Genomic DNA, 18,793 nt, shown 5'->3' on the forward strand with positions numbered 1-18,793 from the left:
ACTAATTAAGTCTGATTTAACCAACTACATGGGAACCACATATTCTTCAAAAGTTTCCAAAAATATGTGGATAGCTTTTATTATTGGGCTAATCTCCAAGTTCCGTAAGGAGAAGGAAGTGTTCCACTCAATCCCCATACAATGACCATCTGGACCAGATCATCGCAACACGTTGCAAAAGAAGTACTAAGACCTCCATGGGCGGGACACTTTCTTTTAATTTCTATGGCCCAGGACAAAAGCGACTTCTCCACCCGTGGGTCTAACTTGACTGCCTCTCTGGGCTCTGGCACGAATTCTTCGTGTAAGTACATCACACCCAGCACCACCAAAGCTACAAGCAGATCAATAAGTCCTTTTAGACTCCGTGTCGAAGCAGAAAGCATGCAGTCTCCTCAATTTAATTGGCACGTTTCGAACTTGGAGCCATTTGGTTGGAAGTAAGATCCAATTTTACTGAGCTACCACCTCGTGGCAAGGGACGTCTCCTCGTTGATACTCATAGATTGATTCCTTTCAGAGGTAATAGATGACATTGAAATTCAGAGTTGTTTTCGTTCCCGAAATTATCGATATTCTGTGCTCCAATGGTATTAACAACGGCAAAACAACTATTTTTTATTTATTTTAAATAATTAAAGTATACGGGTGCAACTGGCCGGTGTAGAATGAAGGATGGACAAACAATGGCAGATCCACAGGTGGTGGCTTTACTATCATCCGTTATTTCTACAACATTATTTGTAAAATCTTTAACATGCCGGAATAAACCTACATGTACAGTGTATAAAACTATGTGCCATCAAGTTCACATGCCATTTAGGTGTAAATACTACTATGTGCCATCAAGTTCACATGCCATTTAGGTGTAAATACTAAACAATAAAGCTAGAAGGTGGCTCTGATGCCTATCTTAACCATTTAATACTAAACAATAAAGCTAGAAGGTGGCTCTGATGCCTATCTTAACCAAATAATATTATAAAACGATGATATTTATGAAACATACCTTTAATTTTAATTTTTCAAGTATTTAATTAAAATCTATTCATAAGAAATTTGAAGAACAAGAAGTCTTCTAATCTACAAGACTTAAAAGGAGTCGTCTTCTAACCTCTTGATGCTAGAGATTCTCATCAGATAATCAAAATTTTGTCAGTTTCTTTTCATAAAAAGTACTACATCAGGTATAGCTATATTTAGTTGGTAATTATCTATATAACTATATTTAGTGGATGGTTACCTACGTAACACAGTGATCTACTGCTCATCTCTGTTGGAATGAGAAAAATGTACCAACTCAGCGGTACATCAGACCAATAATTTCCACCATGTGGCCACCTCAGCACAACACCTCTTTCCTTCACGGCCTTCTCTCAGTCCCAACTTCCCCTGCCTCCTCTCCCTCAAAATCCTAACCCTAACCCTACGTCTCTCGTCCCCCTCCCTCTGCCGGGACATCGCTGCCAAGTTCGTCCTCCTCACCCTCGTCTTCCTCTTTTGCTTCCACGCCCTCCGCTACTGCGGCACTGGTGCCTCCATCCTTGCCGATCTCGCCGGCACCCTCGCCGCCAAATCCTTATCCGACGATTCCCCCTCTTTTGCCGGGCCCTGCTCTGACTGCCGCGGCCTCGCGACCCTACTCGTCGCCGTCTCCCTTCTCTCCTTCAGCTGGGATTGTGCTGGCCGGCTATCGGATCCTAAAATCCCCTCTCCTGAGTGCCGGTCCGTTATCTTCAAATGTCGCCGCCTCCGCCCGTCGCGACCCCTCCTTTCCATCGCGCCTTGCCCTGCCCTTCCCCACCTCGTGTCCACGCTGCCTTCCAATAACCACTCCTCCAAGCCCTCCTCTGGCGTCAACGGAACTCTCGATAGCCACTCCTTCTCCCTCTCTGATGGCGGCGATGAGCTCCACCACCGTGCTCCGGCGAGGGTGTGTCGGTGTTTGTTACGCTCCCCGTGGATCCCGTTGGAGTAACGGGATGGATGGCCTAGCAGAAGATGATGGGGGCATCGTTTATGACCCTCACAACCGCCGACGTCGAGGGGATAGCGGTGGAGTGCTCGCATGGGATCATGGAATGGGAGGAGCACTCGCTTCTTTTTTCTGCTCTTAAGCTGAGATGGTCAGGATGTCCATGCGGTGAAACCCTATTGGTACGGCGTACTGCTGAGCTTGTACACCGGGCGCATGATATAATTTCTCCATTGGAACAGCAGCGTTCTATGACACCACAGAGCCCACGTTTTCCATTGACCTTAGTCAACGATTGCTGCTTCAACGTTTTTAAAAAATATCAAGCGAGTTCAGATCCTCTCCGGTCTTAAACCTCTTCTGGAGTCTCCAATCTCGCACAACCAGTAATATCATATCGCCATGTTTCGTTCTCTCCCCTCCCCCTCCCCCTCTTCAGTTTTCCTCGGATCCCTTGTCTTCCTCCTCCTCCGTTGTGCTCCCACCGCTGCTGACCCTCTCTACGAATTCTGTGGTGGCACCGGCAACTACACTGCCAAGAGCGCTTACGCATCCAACCTCAACCTCCTTTTCCCCAACCTCACCTCCAACGCCTCCTCTTCCGACGGCTTCGCCACTGCCACCATCGGCCTGACGCCCAACCAAATCTATGGCCTCGCCCTCTGCCGTGGCGACGTCAACACCTCCGAGTGCCAGTCATGCCTCAACACCGCCTCCAAAGACGTCCTCCAGCTCTGCCCCTACAACAAAACCGCAATTGTCTGGTACGACCCCTGCATGCTCCGCTACTCCGACCAGGATTTCCTCTCGTCCTACAACAACTCCGGGCAGGTCTTCATGTGGAACACCCAGAACGTGACGGACCGCGACAAGTTCGACAAGTTGCTGACCGAGCTGATCGATGCCGTAGCCGATTATGCTGCGTACAACTCGACAAGGCGGTTCGCCACCGGCGAGGTGAACTTCACGAAACCTTTTCCGACGATATACGGGCTAGCGCAGTGCACGCCGGACATGCCGGGCAGCCCGTGCCGGCGATGCTTGCAGGGCCTCATCAACGACATACCCAAGTGGTTCGCTGGGAAGCAAGGGGGTCGGGTGCTCGGACGCAGATGCACTTTCAGATATGAGGTCTACCCCTTCTATAACGGAGCCTCAACGCTAAGGCTTGCTTCGCCACCGGGGAACGCGCCGGCGCCGGCTCCTTTCGTGTCTCCACTTGTTCCCCCAGCTAGAGAAGCTAGTGGAGGAGGTAAGATTGTTACGGCTATCATTAGCATATCAATTGTGATATTATTAGTTCATAGGCGCTCACGAAGGTTCAAAATTTTTCAGTCTTCTCTAAATCTGTTTAGTAACCAACGAAACAGAGTTGTTTGGATCCAATTTTTTTCTAAACATAAGCATTTCCTCAAGTTTTATTGAGAGAATTTAAAACATACGCTCATATTTCAACGAATATTGGGTGAAGTAATTGTAAATCAACTATACTTACCAGACTACCTTTATGGAAACCCACCATATGTAGGTTGTTGCTTTTCAGCAGGCTAAAATCTATTTACAGGAGTTGAGGGACTTACTAGTTGCGGACTCTATGGGATGCAACCTGACACGCTGCCTCCCTTTTTCTTATTTTCTCCCTGACACACACACACACACCCACACACACACACACACACACACAGACACACACACACACACAGAGAGAGAGAGAGAGAGAGAGAGAGAGAGAGAGAGAGCAAAATAACAAGTGCAATTTGATAATTCCGGTGAAGCTCGTCTCCTCCATCGAAAAAAAAGGATTATTCCCAGATTACCAAATAAGAAAGGGAAAAAGATCATAAGCCGATTACAAGCAATAATTATACCTCCTCCTGCTGCGCAGGACATATATTTGCTCTTATATTTATAAGTAAAACTGAAATATGTTCGCTATCAATTTGGCTGCTGGTCCCCATGCTCCTCAAAAAAAAAAAAAAAAAAAAAAGTAAAAAAAAAAAAGTGGGGGTGGCCAAAGAGCTTTAGCTGAACTCTGTCTATTTATGATGCAGAAAACCAAAAAATTGATACCAGTAAATAGATTGTTTAAGTAAACAATTTTCTCAACAGAGATATGTTTGATCAGCTCCCTATTGTCCTCATCACATACTTCATTCGGTAAGGTATCAAAATTACCTGGCAATGGTCTAGCACATCAATTTCATCTTTCAACCAAGAGAAGATAGCTAGGAAGCCACCCTTTATTAGTTTCAAACTCCAAAAAATGGCATTTGAATCTAGCAAAGCGTCTGTTACCTGGGATGTTGCTCCTACAGAATATATGCAGTCTCGCGTCTAGTTCGTTAAAATTCCATATGATGAGATTTCATATTTAATTTTACTACATCTTTCTCTGATACCATAGGCTAATGTTGAGATACATGGAATTCTTTGGCGTTCTGAAATAAATATATACAATGTCGGATGTCCCAGAACACAACAAAGAATACCATTTTTTATTAGGCCGTGCAGCTGGGGATTAATACTAAGGGCTGAGAAATATGCAAGTGCCATTCACAAAAGAACCATTATTAAAATTTAGGCCGACTCCCACCAGTTTATTCTGAGAATTTTCTACAAATCTCTTTTCTGAGAGAAACTTCCGCCAGTTTATCAGATCAAAGATTGTTCACAATGCTCACCAACAATCGTAGTTGCCTCACATTAGCAAACTTCCATAGAACATGTTCTGACAGCAGGGATCAGAGCATAAAATAATTGCAATCAGATTCTTCTTATATGGCAATCTTTCAAGAATTCATGGCCCTGTCTCAAACCCAATCCATTCACTCAAAACACTTCGATTCCTGCCCAACTTAAATGACAAAGATGTGGTTTACAGTGAACATTGAAACAAGTTATTCCGTTTCTCTCAATTTCCACATGTTATCCCATCTCTCTCAGTTTTCATATTATGACATAAAGATCCACTACTCACAATATAAATTCCCTGATGTAATGTGACTCAACTAATGGCTTCATGTTTGACATCATAGATTGTGCAATATATATATATATATATATATATATATATATATATATATATATATATATATATATATATTAAATTGCTCATTTATCCATGCAGGAAGCAAGAAGAACGTGACAGGTATGGTTCTTGCAATTGCCATACCTGTAGTGAGTGCTCTGGTGCTAATCTCCATTATATGCATTTGCTTCTGGAGGAGGAAGTCAGCAATAAAATTACCTTGTAAGTAATCCATAAATCAAATGCTTGCTGTTGCTTTCATAAAACTGCAGCTGCCTTCTTAAGTTTCTGTTAGAGAGCTTTAGCGAGGCCTACGATTAGGGGGATAAAAAAGCAGTAAGATGGAGAATGTGACCCTGAAAATATGATCATAAATTTACTTTAAAGGAATAAAATATGCACTTCTTTATTATTAATTTCACCGGGCGTTATTACCTGTTAAACCAGATTTCATGATGTGTCAGTAATTGGCATGTTTCTTGCAATTGCCAGATTGAGTGAAATTTATCCTTATATATTTATAAAAAATTCTGATAACGGTTTTTCAAAATGTTTTTGTTCAGTAGATGGGAGTAACGCAGAAGAGATCGAAAGTGTTGAGTCACTATTAATTGATATATCCAAGCTAAGAGTTGCAACAGCAAACTTTTCTGAAGAGAATAAACTTGGAGAAGGTGGCTTCGGTGCAGTTTACAAGGTAACATGATTGCAACAATCGCACATTTTTTCACCTAAAAATAACAGTCATACATCAAAATAAAGATTTATCATCTCTTATTTTTCTTCATTGTAATCGGTTCTGTATAAATATGTTTGTAGTCTTTTGGTTCTATACTTCAAGCCTTAAATTCTGTATAGGGATTATTACCCGATGGACGAGAAATAGCAGTTAAGAGGTTATCAACAAGTTCAACACAAGGACTAGGAGAGCTGAAAAATGAGTTAGTTTTAGTTGCTAGGCTCCAGCACAGGAATCTTGTAAGGCTTCTGGGCGTTTGCTTGGAGGAAGAAGAGAAGTTGCTTGTCTATGAATATGTGCCTAACAGAAGCCTGGACACCATTCTTTTTGGTACTGCCTTCCACAGAAATCTCACCCTTTTAGAATTTGTGTTATCATAGTTTTTGCAGCCTATTATTACTCTTCTAGACCTTTTGTATTTGTTTAGGTTTAGTGGCTGCTTATATTCTATTGAATCTAGAACTTTCATTTCTAACTTCATCCTTTTCGTTAGCACAGGGGAAAAAAGGTCTAGTCATCTCTAAATTCAACCCTCTCAACTTATTCTAATACGTGTTACCTTAATTAACTATTTTTGTATGGAATAGATCCTGTAAAAAGAGAACAGCTGAACTGGGCAACCAGATACAAGATCATTGGTGGAATTGCTCGAGGCTTGCTATACCTACATGAAGAGTCTCAGCTAAAAATTGTACATCGGGATTTAAAAGCCAGCAACATTTTATTAGATCGAGACATGAACCCAAAGATTTCAGATTTTGGCATGGCTAGGCTTTTTGGTGGAGACCAAAGTCAAGGCATCACAAACCGAATTGTTGGAACATTGTAAGTGGAAATCTTGATAGATTTACCCATTGTTATGGTGGATCACAATAGGCTATCCAATTTGTTGCAGTGGATATATGGCACCAGAGTATGCCATGCGTGGACAAATTTCAATCAAGTCAGACGTATACAGCTTTGGAGTTCTAGTTTTAGAGACCGTGACAGGCAGGAAGAACATTGGTTCCTCTGATTCTGAATCTTCCAAAGGCCTTCTGAACCATGTGAGTTTCAAACTACACCAGCACCTGCAACAACATCCACCCACTCCCACATGCACACTGTATCTCTATAATAGATTATTTACTTAGTAAATTCGCCTTATGCAGACATGGGAGCGGTGGACAAAAGGAGCAATTTTGGAGATCTTGGACCCATCTCTGGGTAACCATTGCCCAAGAAACGAGGTGTTGAGATGCATTCAGATTGGACTATTGTGTGTTCAGGAAGATCCATCTGACAGGCCTACCATGTCTACAGTTGTTACGATGCTCAGCAGCGAGACTATGTCTCTTCAAGATCCCTCCCAACCTGCATTTTACATTGGAAAGAGTGGCACGAACTCAGATGTTTATTCAAATGATTTTCATGGAGATACACATGACCGCTCTGCGAACAGGTCGACACTGATGTCGCCAAATGAGGTATCAATAACGGAGCTTGAACCAAGATAGATATAGGTAAGAAGAAGGTTGTGGATAAGTATTTTGAACAACCTGAAGTCAATTCCCTAAAGTCTGAATATTGTGGATGTAATACATGTAGTATCCCTCGGGTCCTTTGAAACATTAGCGCATCAACATGTCTTATGTCTTTCCATTTTCTAATAAGATAACCTAATATCAGATTTCCTTTGAGATAATGTTTACTAATTTATTCGGAACCTTATACTTCAAGGCAATTATACAGAAAAGGAGGGCGTATAAACCTATCCTGTAGCAACATCTTCAAAACAGGTAGAGGAGTAAATAATCAACCAATGGAACAGATGCACAAATGATAAAGGCTTCTCACTCTACCTAGGTTAGAGCAGCTAAAAGTATGTCCGACCTCTAACACTTCAGCCTAACTCTTTATGGGTCTAGATGGTATGTGCCAAGTACCACTTTTCTGGATCTCGGAATGCTTATATGGAGGAAGACCTGCTTGAATGTTGCTGCTATTCAACATCAATTTATTTGGATGGTAGGCTCCTCTGTTACGCGGGTAAATGTTACTCATGACCCTTGGATTTCAAATTTAAATGCTTAGCTTACCTTCATCAATATGGTGGATATAGAAAATTGAAAGGTGGCTAATCTTATCACTGCTGAAATATCTTGGAACAAAATCAAATTGGCTTCTATCTTTCCTGCTGAAATGATGGACAATATATGTAAGATTCCTTCATCAAAAGCTGTTTAGTATGGTCAGCTGTACTGGGGGAAGAACAGGTATGCTAAAGCTCTTTGTAGAGGAGATAGATAAGCTACTGTTGCCTTTGCCTTATCCGCACAATGCTTCATCCTTTACCTGGTTATGGAAGCTACATACAACAGCAAGGGTAAAAAAAACATTTGGTGGAAATTGGCATGGTTTAGAATTCCTTGTAAATCTATTCATAACAGAGGAGGGATTCTGAATGCCGGTATGCAATCATGTGACCTATGTGCGGACTGCGAGTCCGACTGTAACCATGTTTCGGGTACTTTGTTGTTTTGCCAGGCAATGTTAGAAAGGTTAGAAAATATATCGTGCTTGAGTTTTTTGCCTCCTTCGTTGGTCTTGTTTAATCTTCTATTTCAGCCCCAGGTAAAGAAAGAAACAAAGTCCATGATTGTTAATGTTGGATAGCTCATTTGGAAAGCAAGTATTGAGAGGCGGTTTCAAAGGGAAGTCTCTTCTCCGGGTGATGTAGCAACACAACATATATATGTATATATATTTGACTGCAGAATTCTTTCAGGCCCACCTTGTCACACCCCGAATTCGGATCATGACACGGCTATGTTATTGCCAAGTTAAGCATACAATAGCATGCAGCCACTTTAAAACTTCAAATCAATTATGAAAAATGTCATTCATGAATTTAATCAAATGTTTCATCAGGATGAATTGATTACAGAGCGTCTAAAATATCAACATTTACTATATCATTTTTTCCCATAACCCTGAAGCATGTCATGCTCCTTGCTCAGCAACTCCTAATTATCTGTATGAACATAAATAAAGGGGTGTGAGCTATAAAGCTCAATAAGTAACCATGCATAATCTATGGTTACTTACTGAGCAATTTTGGGATATTGCACTAATGTCCTTTGGCTTAGCATTAGCACCTTTAATGGGCTCATGTAAATCCTTACAGTAAAGAATATTCTTCATCATAGGCTTCCAAATAAAATAATTAGAAGCACTAAGTTTCATCATGATACCCGAAAAATTCTTCATCTACTTCCACAATATCTCCACACTCACACAACCTCGGATCTAATACCACTTGTTGGGACCAAAACAGGGATATTGCAGAATAAACTAAGCCAAAACCAAAACCAACTAGAAGCAATATTCATACAGGCAATATATGAAACACCTGGAGAGCAGAAAGAAAACACACCAAATTTGCTTGGAAAAAACTATCCAGTATAGAGGGAAAAAACCATGGGGCAAATTCGATCAATCCACTATAATGAATATAGAATTTACAATACTCAAGTTTATGCCCAAAAGTTGAGTTCTCAATAAATTGAAAAAACTCCAATATCACCTTCCTAAGAGTAACAATAATCTCACCCAAACTACTACAATATGATGAACCTAATAATGTAATGAGATCTCTAGCAATAAATACTACAACTCTCTATAGCATCCAATACAATTCTTAGATAGAAATCCAATTCACTAAATCACTGTGTGAAAAACCACATAAAAAAAAACAAGAAAAAAACCTATTTCTTCCATATGGCATGCAAAATTGATGCTGCAAGTTGTGCCCTTTTCCTCTCTGTATCACTACACTATTTGATTCTCTCTCTCTCCTTTTTGTTTTTTTTTCTTTCCGCCATGCACTGTTCTCTCTCTGTTTCCTTTTTTTTTTCTTTTTTTTTCTTTTTTTGTTATGTGCCGCCGCACCTCTTGATGTTCATGCACCTCTTCTTTTCTTAACGCGCGCTCTCCTGTGGCTCTGCCAAAAAAACAAGAGGTAAAGCCTTAGTGGGCTTTTTGGGCCTCCCAAAGTGGGCTGGACCCACTTACATCAGAGATGGTACCCACATAGAGGGCATCCAGAACTCTACCTCCAACCTTTCTTTGCAAGAAGATCACCTATGTGAAGTCCATCTTTTAGGGCTAGCCGCATGAAAACTTTCACCTTTTCAGGTACCCGGGCTTTCCAGAGGGCATTAAAATCTACACCGAATAGTCCATTCTTACTAAGCTTCCAAACTGGCACATCAGCGTCCTTGGAAGGATGAACAGAAGACATGATGAGGTTCTAAAGTTGATCAAACTGTGCTACTTCACTAGAAGATAGAGGGCCAAGTAGATTGATTATCCATTTCCTAGATCTCCTGTTCCGATAAGAAGCCACCGAAGAGTTCCTTCTAATCCCACGATCTTGAAAAAGATAAGCAAGAGGGGTAGAACCAATCCCACGATCCTCCCAAAATCTAATCCTCGTCGCCAAGTTAAAATCTAGTGCAATTTCAAATGGCATCCACATCGCTGCAAACGTCATGCAAGTTTAAAAGTCACGCAATCCTCGCACCCATGACTTTCTCAAAAACTTTCCACATGAAAGGAATCTTTCTAAATAAGTCCCCACGAAGCTTCAGATCGTTAGACCACCCTTAATATTTCCGATTTATTTCTTCTTATCTCACCTAACCTAGGCGAAAAATTATTCTCCACACGAGCACCACCATTAGAATCAGCAGTTGTGGTTGACTGCATGTACAGCCACATGGTGCACGCAGTGTAGGCGATAGTTTCTCCACCCAGCAAGGCACGCCAAACCCGGCAATAATTGCAAAGACTTGCAGCTTCACATTTAATTATATATTACATCTGCGATCTGAAATTTATCAGCTCTGAGCCTCCAAGCGTTGCAATTCGCAAGGCATGTGACTGATGCCTCCTCTTCCAAAGATCCCTCGGTTACTCTTGCTCTCTTCCTTCCTCGTTGTGCTCCATCGCTCCAGAACCGGCGGCGACTTTATTGATTACAACTGCCAAAACGCAGGCAACTACACCATGAATAGCACGTTCCAGACAAACCTCAATGTTTTGCTCTCTTCCTTGTCCTCCAAGACTCCAATATCCGGCGACACCGAAGGCATGGAACCGGACCAAATTTATGGTCTCGCTCTCTGTCGGGGCGATGTCAGCTCCCAAGAATGTTCGGATTGCGTTAATGAAGCATCGCAGGATCTCATTCAACTATGCCCATACGAGAGAAGTGCAACTGCGTGGGATGATGAATGCCACATGCAGTACACAACCAAACATTTCTTCTCCAGAGTGAAAAATTCCTCAATCGTTTTGTTGCGGGAGCCGGAGGTTGCCCCGGAATCAGAACGATTTGATCAGCAACTGGGAAAGATGATGGATGCAGTTTTCCAGCGGGCAGCTTACAATTCGTCCGCTCGCATGTTTGCCACCGGTGAAGTCAATGTCACGAGCTCTTTGACGCTGCGTGGGCTGGTTCAGTGCACGAGAGATATGTCGGGAGATCAATGTATCCAGTGCCTTAGGGCTCGTTTGGTTCGCAGGAAAAGGAGGGGGGAAAATGTGGTCAACGGAAAAGTAATGAAATGCCTCTTGTTTGGTTGGAGTTTTCAAAGGAGAGAGATGGGAAAGTTGTATTCCCATGGGAATATAATTCCCACATTTCATGAGAAAGTCTTTTCCATGAGAAACATGGGAAAGTTACTTTCCCATGAGGTGGGAATCACTCCTTTTTTATTTTTTCCCAAAAAGACCCTTCAGCATTAAAGAAGCATTAAAGAGGCATTAAAGACCTAATTTTTATTAAGGGCATAATAGGAATTATACATAACTTTCCTAGGAAAGTGGATGGTCAACCAAACATAAGCACTTTGAAAATTTGTCACTTTCCCATGGTTAACCAAACATGCCAAAAGTACTTTCCTAGGTATCCTCTTCCTAGGAATCTGATTCCCAGGAATCATATTCCTAGGAGGAAAAATACTTCCCGCGAACCAAACCAGCCCTTAGAGACTCCTTGGACCGCCTTCGGAATTGCTGCTACGCTGATCTGATAGGAATTGCTCTAGGAGCAAGATGTATATTGAGGTATGATGCATTCACCAACTCAGCTACAGCTCGGGATACTCCGCCGCCTTCATCCACAGTGCCATCCCTTCGGCCTCCATCAACTGGTGCAGCTACCAGAGGTAAAAATCTAACCTCTTCAAACTATGTGATTGCATGCCAATATCTCTTTAAACTGACAAACCAGGTATTAGTGTGAAGCACGATCAAGTTAGAACTTGCTCCAAAATGGTCATGAGATTGCTCCCTATTAGCTTTTGATGGAGCATCATAGAGGACCATCAAAATTGCTGAGGTAATAAGGGGAAATTTAATACATTTTCCAATGCATGGCCTGCTTAATTTTATGAAAACTTAAATAGATTAGTAAATTCTTCATAATAGAGACTTCCATCCTTTTAGAGAGGTCTCCCAAAATAATGCACCCAAACAAGGTTAATCAAGTCGAGAAAGGTAACTCTTACAAAATAATTACTTTAAGATTAGTAAATTTTATCTGCCGTAATTCATCCTATAACTAAAATGGGAGTTTCAAGTGGCCTACCGATAAAATTAAAGAATTATGCTGAGTTAAACATTCGTTTAAAAACTTTTGGAGGAAATGAAAAGGCTTCCAATCTAAAAACTTAAACAGTGAGTTTTATGTTAGTCTCCCGGTGCCATACAAGCTGAGAAACAGAAATGAGGTGGCTGCATGCAGTTTCTCCTCATGGACCATCAGCATTCACTATTTATCCAATTTCACGGGTTTCACTAATGACTATTCAATAGCATGGACAGGTACTGGGAATTCTTGGAACCGTCCATGTAAACAGAGGTTTATGAGTTTGAAGAGGTGATAGTTGCAAGATATTAAGCTAGACTACGACTAGATGTTCTGAATGAGGTCTCTGAAATTTCAGCTCTACATTATTGAGATCTACCAGGTTTTGCAGATTGAGAAGAAGCTGGCAACGTGTGCGTGTGCCAACACCCAAAAGACACCTTGTAAAACTTCTAACTCCTTTCCCAAGGCAATATGGCTGATTGACATGCTAGTAGCAAAAATGGAGACCCAATCCTTAAATGACATAGACTGGTACACCCCCCGTATAGCGATACTTCAGAGTTTTTGAAGTATACATAGAATCCAAATTGATCCTTGCAGCATCACTTTTACTCGATTTTTATGAGTATTTCAGCAATTGTTAAGGTACAAAAGGATGTTGACATTAGTTAGGACACAAAATGGCTTCATAAAGTTGATATGCACTCAGAATTTGGATTATCACAAAGTTCAGAGATTTGCAGGGGTCTAGGTTAAATCAAGCCTCACCTGTGTCAATGGACAAAGGAATGAACTATGTAAGTTTTTACCAGGTTAAGAAGGCAGATAGATATTTAAGCAAGATGGGTGCCACTGACAATAGTATTGGAAACTTTTCTTGTGTGCTTTAGTAGTTTCTATAAATATATAAACTGCCTTTGCAGATGCAAAAAGTATCTTCGTTTCTCACTTCCAGTCTATGCTAAGTATCTCTGTGTAATGACACCTATAGTTTCTGGTACGTTCAAAAAGAAAGGGGTACCAAATGCAATTGCAAGTATAGTGAATTTCAGATTATTCTGTTTGCAACAAATAGACAGATGACTGAATTTCCAACATAAACTCTGAAAATTGGAGTTTATGAATGAAGGTTAACAAAGATTCAAGTCTCAGTAGTGGTACCCACCTCAGTTTGGTCCCAGGTCAGTACAATACTGGGGCATTTCTATCCCAACACTCATAACAAGCTGGCATCCTAGATTATGCCACTTTTCCTTTGTCCTAAATTTTTTCTTCAATTTTATAACTTTTATTGTTTTTAATAAAATATTAGTGCATTTTTACATATTTTTAAATCCTCGATAGAATTTTGAAGTCCATAGATAGATTTATGGGGTTTGACTTTTTCCTCTCCTCTCTCTCTTTTCTCCCTGCTTGTCCTTCCTTTCTTCCTGTATTTCTCACTTTTCCTCCCTTCTGTGGATGAACAAGAGGAGATAAAAGAGAACCCACTTTTTTTCAGAAAAAAGAGAACCCACTTTTTTCAGAAAAAAGAGAGGGATCCACCTATCTGTTTGGTACCAAGGGACCCAGATAGCTTCCTGGTCTGTCCTGACCAGTACCAACCGGAACAGCTGAGCAATCCTAGTTTATGAGCGAAGCAGTTTCTCAGGGGCATCCCAAATACCATTCTCTTATTGGAACTATATAATACCAGAGGAACACATCAATACCATCAGGATATGAATTCTTGAAGGTTAATAAGTACATGAAGGAAAGAAAAAAGATCAAAAATATCGTTCTCTCAGTGGAACAGGACGGTACTAGAGGAATATGTCAATACCATCTACATGTTTAGATTGCCTCAACAATGCATCTTTGGATCTCATTCAGCTGCGCCCATCTGCAATTATCTGGTATGATGATTGTCGCAAGTACTCCACTATCACAAATTTCTGCTCAAAGTTGGACGAGTCTCCAAGAGTTCACATGTGGGATACAATCAATGTTACAGAGGGAAAAATATTTGATCCGCAACTAGGAAAAATGATGATTGAGATTTCTAAATGGCATCTTTCAAATTCTTCTCTCTCATGTTTGCCACCGAAAACTTAAATGTTACAAGATCTATAGAACTATATGGGCTGGTTCAATGCACTTGATATCATCTATCAAGCAAACAATGCCTCCAATGCCTTAGACACTCTTGTGGCACTCTTCATGATTGCTGCTATGCAGCACAGGCAGGATGTCGCGGGCTTCGTATTTCCTCGAGTTCCCATGCGGCACTTAGAAGCCTTGCTTGGCTACAATGATTTCTAAGTTAGCCTATCACTCTAGCACCTTAAGCTAGAACTTTCAGAAAGAGAGGAGAAGAGCACACGAGAGAGAGAATTTGGGAGAATGAAGAGTAGTATTTACTAGAGAACTCTCAACTCCTCCCTTGGTGGTTTGGCCAGTGAGACCTCCCTTCCTTTCATAGGATCTACCAAGTACAATAGATGGTTAGGATTACGTAAAAGTGGCATAATTCTAATGGTTAGGATTCTTACAGCAACTTCTATAAAAGCTTAGAAAAATATCTATCCTTCTTGCTACATCTGTAGGCTTCTAGAGAATTCCACAGATCTCTAGCTCTTTAGGTTCCCTTCAGTAGGGAAAGGTTTGCACCAAATATTTTGATGAAATTGCCTGAAATGCTTAATCCGTGACAAGCGACACTTCTAGAAATAAGCTGTATTTTGAAGTACAACATGACCCACTTCTTTGAGCCAGCTCCAGTTTGGACAGTTTCATCACCTCCTCTAGATCCAATTCCACCATCAATAATACCATCCCTTCCTCCTCCATCATATAATGCATTTACTACAAGTAAGAATCTGACCTCTAAAATGTGTGTATTGCATCTAGACACTTTTTTACACAACACTAACACCATATCCTGTGCCTTCTTATCCTAATAATATAATAACAAACTGGCTTTAGTTGAATTAGCAAATAAAGCAATCTTCATTTTTTCGGAGAAAAGGGTGGGATAAAACCAACCAAACTTTTCACGGAGCAGATAAAATGTTCAGAAAAGATTTAGCTAAGACCAAGTAAGCCAGAATGAACAAGAAGGTACCCTTAAACCCTGCAAGTGGGGCAATAGACCCTTCAACATCCAATACAATGCCTGTAGTACTGAAACTCCAAGCCCTTTTAAAATATGATTGAGAGACCTAAATTGGAAGGTCTTTTTCTTCATCAGTAGATGACTGTTTCTTTCCTTCCAAAAGCACCAACAAACTGTTATGACCAGCAGAATCAACCTTCTCATGAATTCCACTATAATTTCTTTGACCTCCATTCCAATCATAAGGAATTAAAATCTACCTAGCTAGCCACGGATCTTGAAACCATGCTTGAATAAAGATAAATAGCATATAAAACAGATCTCTCAGACAAGATGGTTAATGATTACAAAGAAGACAACTTTGATGTGTACACCAATTCCCCCTCAGGTTTCCTTCTGTTAACTATATGATGTTGATGGCCCATCACATGGAAATCTTGTATTTTTCTGTGATAGAATATCTCCACAGCTGTTTGGTGAGAATGTGTTTAACAATTATTGAAGAAGAAAGCAGTTGAAGGACTTCACAGATCAGATTCTAGATGATTTCCATCTTCATCTTCTACCATCCTTGGAAGTCACTGCTTGAACTTCCAATAGGATTATTTGTAGATTTAAGAACTTAACTAATGATTTCTAAATAAAATGCCCAATTCTGAGAGCCCACTCCCTCATAGATCCAAAAGAGATTAGGAAATAAGTCTATTGGAGTGATCTTGTCTAACCAGAAGTCAAGCCAAAACTTCTTTACCAACACACAGAAAATAATCACATATCTGGAAAAGTTCTCCATCTTCAGGGTGTCTTTCCAGAAAACTGAGGCAAGCAAAGACAAGTACCAGTCCCCTGAACTAGGACTTCTACAATAATAATTGATCTATGTTTTTTTACTCCTTCCTTTTCCCAAACCTTCAAAATAAAACTACTGAGGATAGCCAGATTCATATTTCTCAAGTTCTTCAAACCAAAAAAAAAAAAAAAACACCCTCCATTTTGCTAAACACAATCCCCACCAAACTTATTCTCAGCCTTTCCAAAAGAAATAATGCTTAACGGAGTCAATTCTCTTGATAACCCAGCTTGAAACAAAGGAGGCTGGCATAAGGTTGGAAAAGAAGAAAGAATAATATTCATCAAACATAAGCCTACCTCTGAAAGCGAGGAGTTTATCTTTCCAGATGTGAGTCTCCTGTCAATGCTCTCAATGGGAGGAACCCAGTTATTCCTGTAGAGAAAATGAAAGTTCCAATAGACAATGTGAAGACCAAGATAAGTACCAGGAAGCTAGCACAACCTGCAATTGAGGTTCAAAAAGAAAAAGCTCCTGTCCATGGAAAGAGGTTCTGTTAGACAAAATAAGAAACTCTTATGATTAAGAATCTTAAAACTAAAGAATAGAATTATATAACCTATAAAGTATTTTCTGTTTGCACTCACAGGCACATTTGTGTGGACAAACATATAATTTATGTTTCAATCATATTATTTATGTCATCTGTGTCACGCTCCGAATTCGGATCATGACACGGCCGTGCTATTGCAAACTTTTGCCCGCAATAACACGCAGCCACTTAAAAACTTCAAATGTTTCCTCAATAAAAGATTGATTACAAAGCATCTAAAAATAGCAACATTTAATGTGTCATTTTCTTTTCCCCATAACCCTGAAGCATATCACGCTCCTCGTTCCTAGCATCTCCTATTCATCTGTAAGAACATAAATAAATGGGTATGAGCTATAAAGCTCAGTAACTAACCATGCATAATCTTATCTGATCAAGCATAATATTTTCTCATACTAGTGCATTAATTTAAGAAACTAACAGTTGTAACAAAGTAAGCATTTCATATAACAAACCAGTCATAAAACTATGCATGTCCATTTATGCAACTTCATAAACATGGATATGCATCATAAAACTTTTGTCATTATCTCATGCTTTGAAATCCGTACTCATCATTATTCATGCTTTGAAATCCGTACTCATCATTATTCATGCTTTGAAATCCGTACTCATCATTATTCATGCTTTGAAATTCGTGCTCTCAGATGATAGTGCAGCTATGGTCACTATGATTACCCGTGATAGGGCCATAATCTTTACCAACTATTATTCCCCGTTGGCAGGGTCTAAGCCAAGCTATTATAACCCGCTGGCGAGGGCCATAATCTTTGCCAACTATTGTTTCCCGTTGGCAGGGTCTAAACCAAGCTACTATAACCCGCTGGCGAGGGCCGTATGCCGAGCTACTGTAACCCGCTGGCGAGGGCCATAATCTTTGCCAACTATTGTTCCCCGCTGGCGAGGGCCGTATGCCGAGCTACTGTAACCCGCTGGCGAGGGCCATAATCTTTGCCAACTATTGTTCCCCGCTGGCGAGGGCCGTATGCCGAGCTACTGTAACCCGCTGGCGAGGGCCGTATGCCGAGCTACTGTAACCCGCTGGCGAGGGCCATAATCTTTGCCAACTATTGTTCCCCGTTAGCAGGATCTTCTTCCAGTAACTATTACCCACTGGCGGGGGTCGTAAAGCCAAGTTACTTTTACCCACTGGCTGGGGTCGTATGCCTAGTTACTGTTACCCACTGGCGGGGGTCGTGCATAGCGATCTGAGAGTTCTTAAAAACATATCATGCTTTTCATAAATCTTTTCTCATCGGTACATTGGAAAGTGAATAATGGCATCATGCTAAATAAAATTCATGATCATGCTGAAAACTTTATTTTTCTTTCCATGCATCTTTCTACATCATCATAATCATGTGTAAATAATATAATAATCATGATGGATGCTATTTATCCAAAATCATGCAATTATTTGCTAACACATGTTGGATCCTAATTTTGTAAAAATATAAATAATCATATACAATTTCATAATCAAATAGTCACAAGTATTTGATAAAACATAAGATTATATCCGGGTTACTTACATTTTCCACAATTCATATACACAATTCCAATTCTATAAATAATACTTTTTCATCATATAAAATGTAATACATGATTCATAATAAGATTAAGACAGGTTACTTATCTTAATTTGCTCACCAAATGCCAAGTCTCCGATACCTAGCAAGCTCATTAAATTACATGTCACTTGTACATTTAATTTCTATTTATTCATAATCTTAAAGTCATTTACAGCCCATCCATAGGACTCAATTTCATTTTCGGGTCCATAGCCTAATTTAATTTCTGGTTCAGGCTTGGGTCCATTGCATACTGGTTTAGACCTGGGTCAATTGCATACTGGTTTAGTCAATTCTGGGTTTTTAAAAAAATATTGGGCTCGGACCAGGGCCCCACCCGGCCTCG

The 18,793-nt window shown here is 40.5% G+C and overlaps 1 protein-coding gene across 3 annotated transcripts; it reads left to right on the forward strand.

The window, feature by feature from the left end:
- Positions 1 to 1,250: 1,250 nt before the first annotated feature.
- Positions 1,251 to 7,421, forward strand: LOC148715234 (cysteine-rich receptor-like protein kinase 6). 3 transcript variants are annotated; one of them, XM_088724208.2, is made up of 7 exons: positions 1,251 to 3,227; positions 5,103 to 5,225; positions 5,567 to 5,700; positions 5,862 to 6,072; positions 6,330 to 6,567; positions 6,638 to 6,788; positions 6,894 to 7,421. In XM_088724208.2, the coding sequence occupies exons 1-7, from the start codon at positions 2,378 to 2,380 to the stop codon at positions 7,236 to 7,238; spliced, it is 2,052 nt and encodes a 683-aa protein (XP_088580334.1). In that variant the 5' UTR covers positions 1,251 to 2,377; the 3' UTR covers positions 7,239 to 7,421. The 3 variants fall into 3 exon arrangements, with proteins under 3 accessions (XP_088580334.1, XP_088580337.1, XP_088580341.1); XM_088724211.2 differs by having other exon boundaries at positions 1,387 to 3,227; positions 5,570 to 5,700; XM_088724215.2 differs by lacking the exon at positions 5,103 to 5,225 and having other exon boundaries at positions 1,929 to 3,227.
- Positions 7,422 to 18,793: the final 11,372 nt, after the last annotated feature.

The sequence above is a fragment of the Phoenix dactylifera genome, chromosome 1 (genome assembly GCF_051530095.1).
Source record: "Phoenix dactylifera cultivar Ajwa chromosome 1, Ajwa_hap1_PhDact_Kaust_v1.1, whole genome shotgun sequence".
Classification (NCBI taxonomy): Eukaryota; Viridiplantae; Streptophyta; class Magnoliopsida; order Arecales; family Arecaceae; genus Phoenix; species Phoenix dactylifera.

Bases quoted from the DNA above. Each gene is read 5' to 3' on its own strand.
- LOC148715234 (XM_088724208.2), top strand. From the start codon at position 2,378: ATGTTTCGTTCTCTCCCCTCCCCCTCCCCCTCTTCAGTTTTCCTCGGA. The intron at 5,226-5,566 runs GTAAGTAATCCA...GTTTTTGTTCAG, and splicing joins GTCAGCAATAAAATTACCTT to TAGATGGGAGTAACGCAGAA. The intron at 6,073-6,329 runs GTACTGCCTTCC...TGTATGGAATAG, and splicing joins CCTGGACACCATTCTTTTTG to ATCCTGTAAAAAGAGAACAG.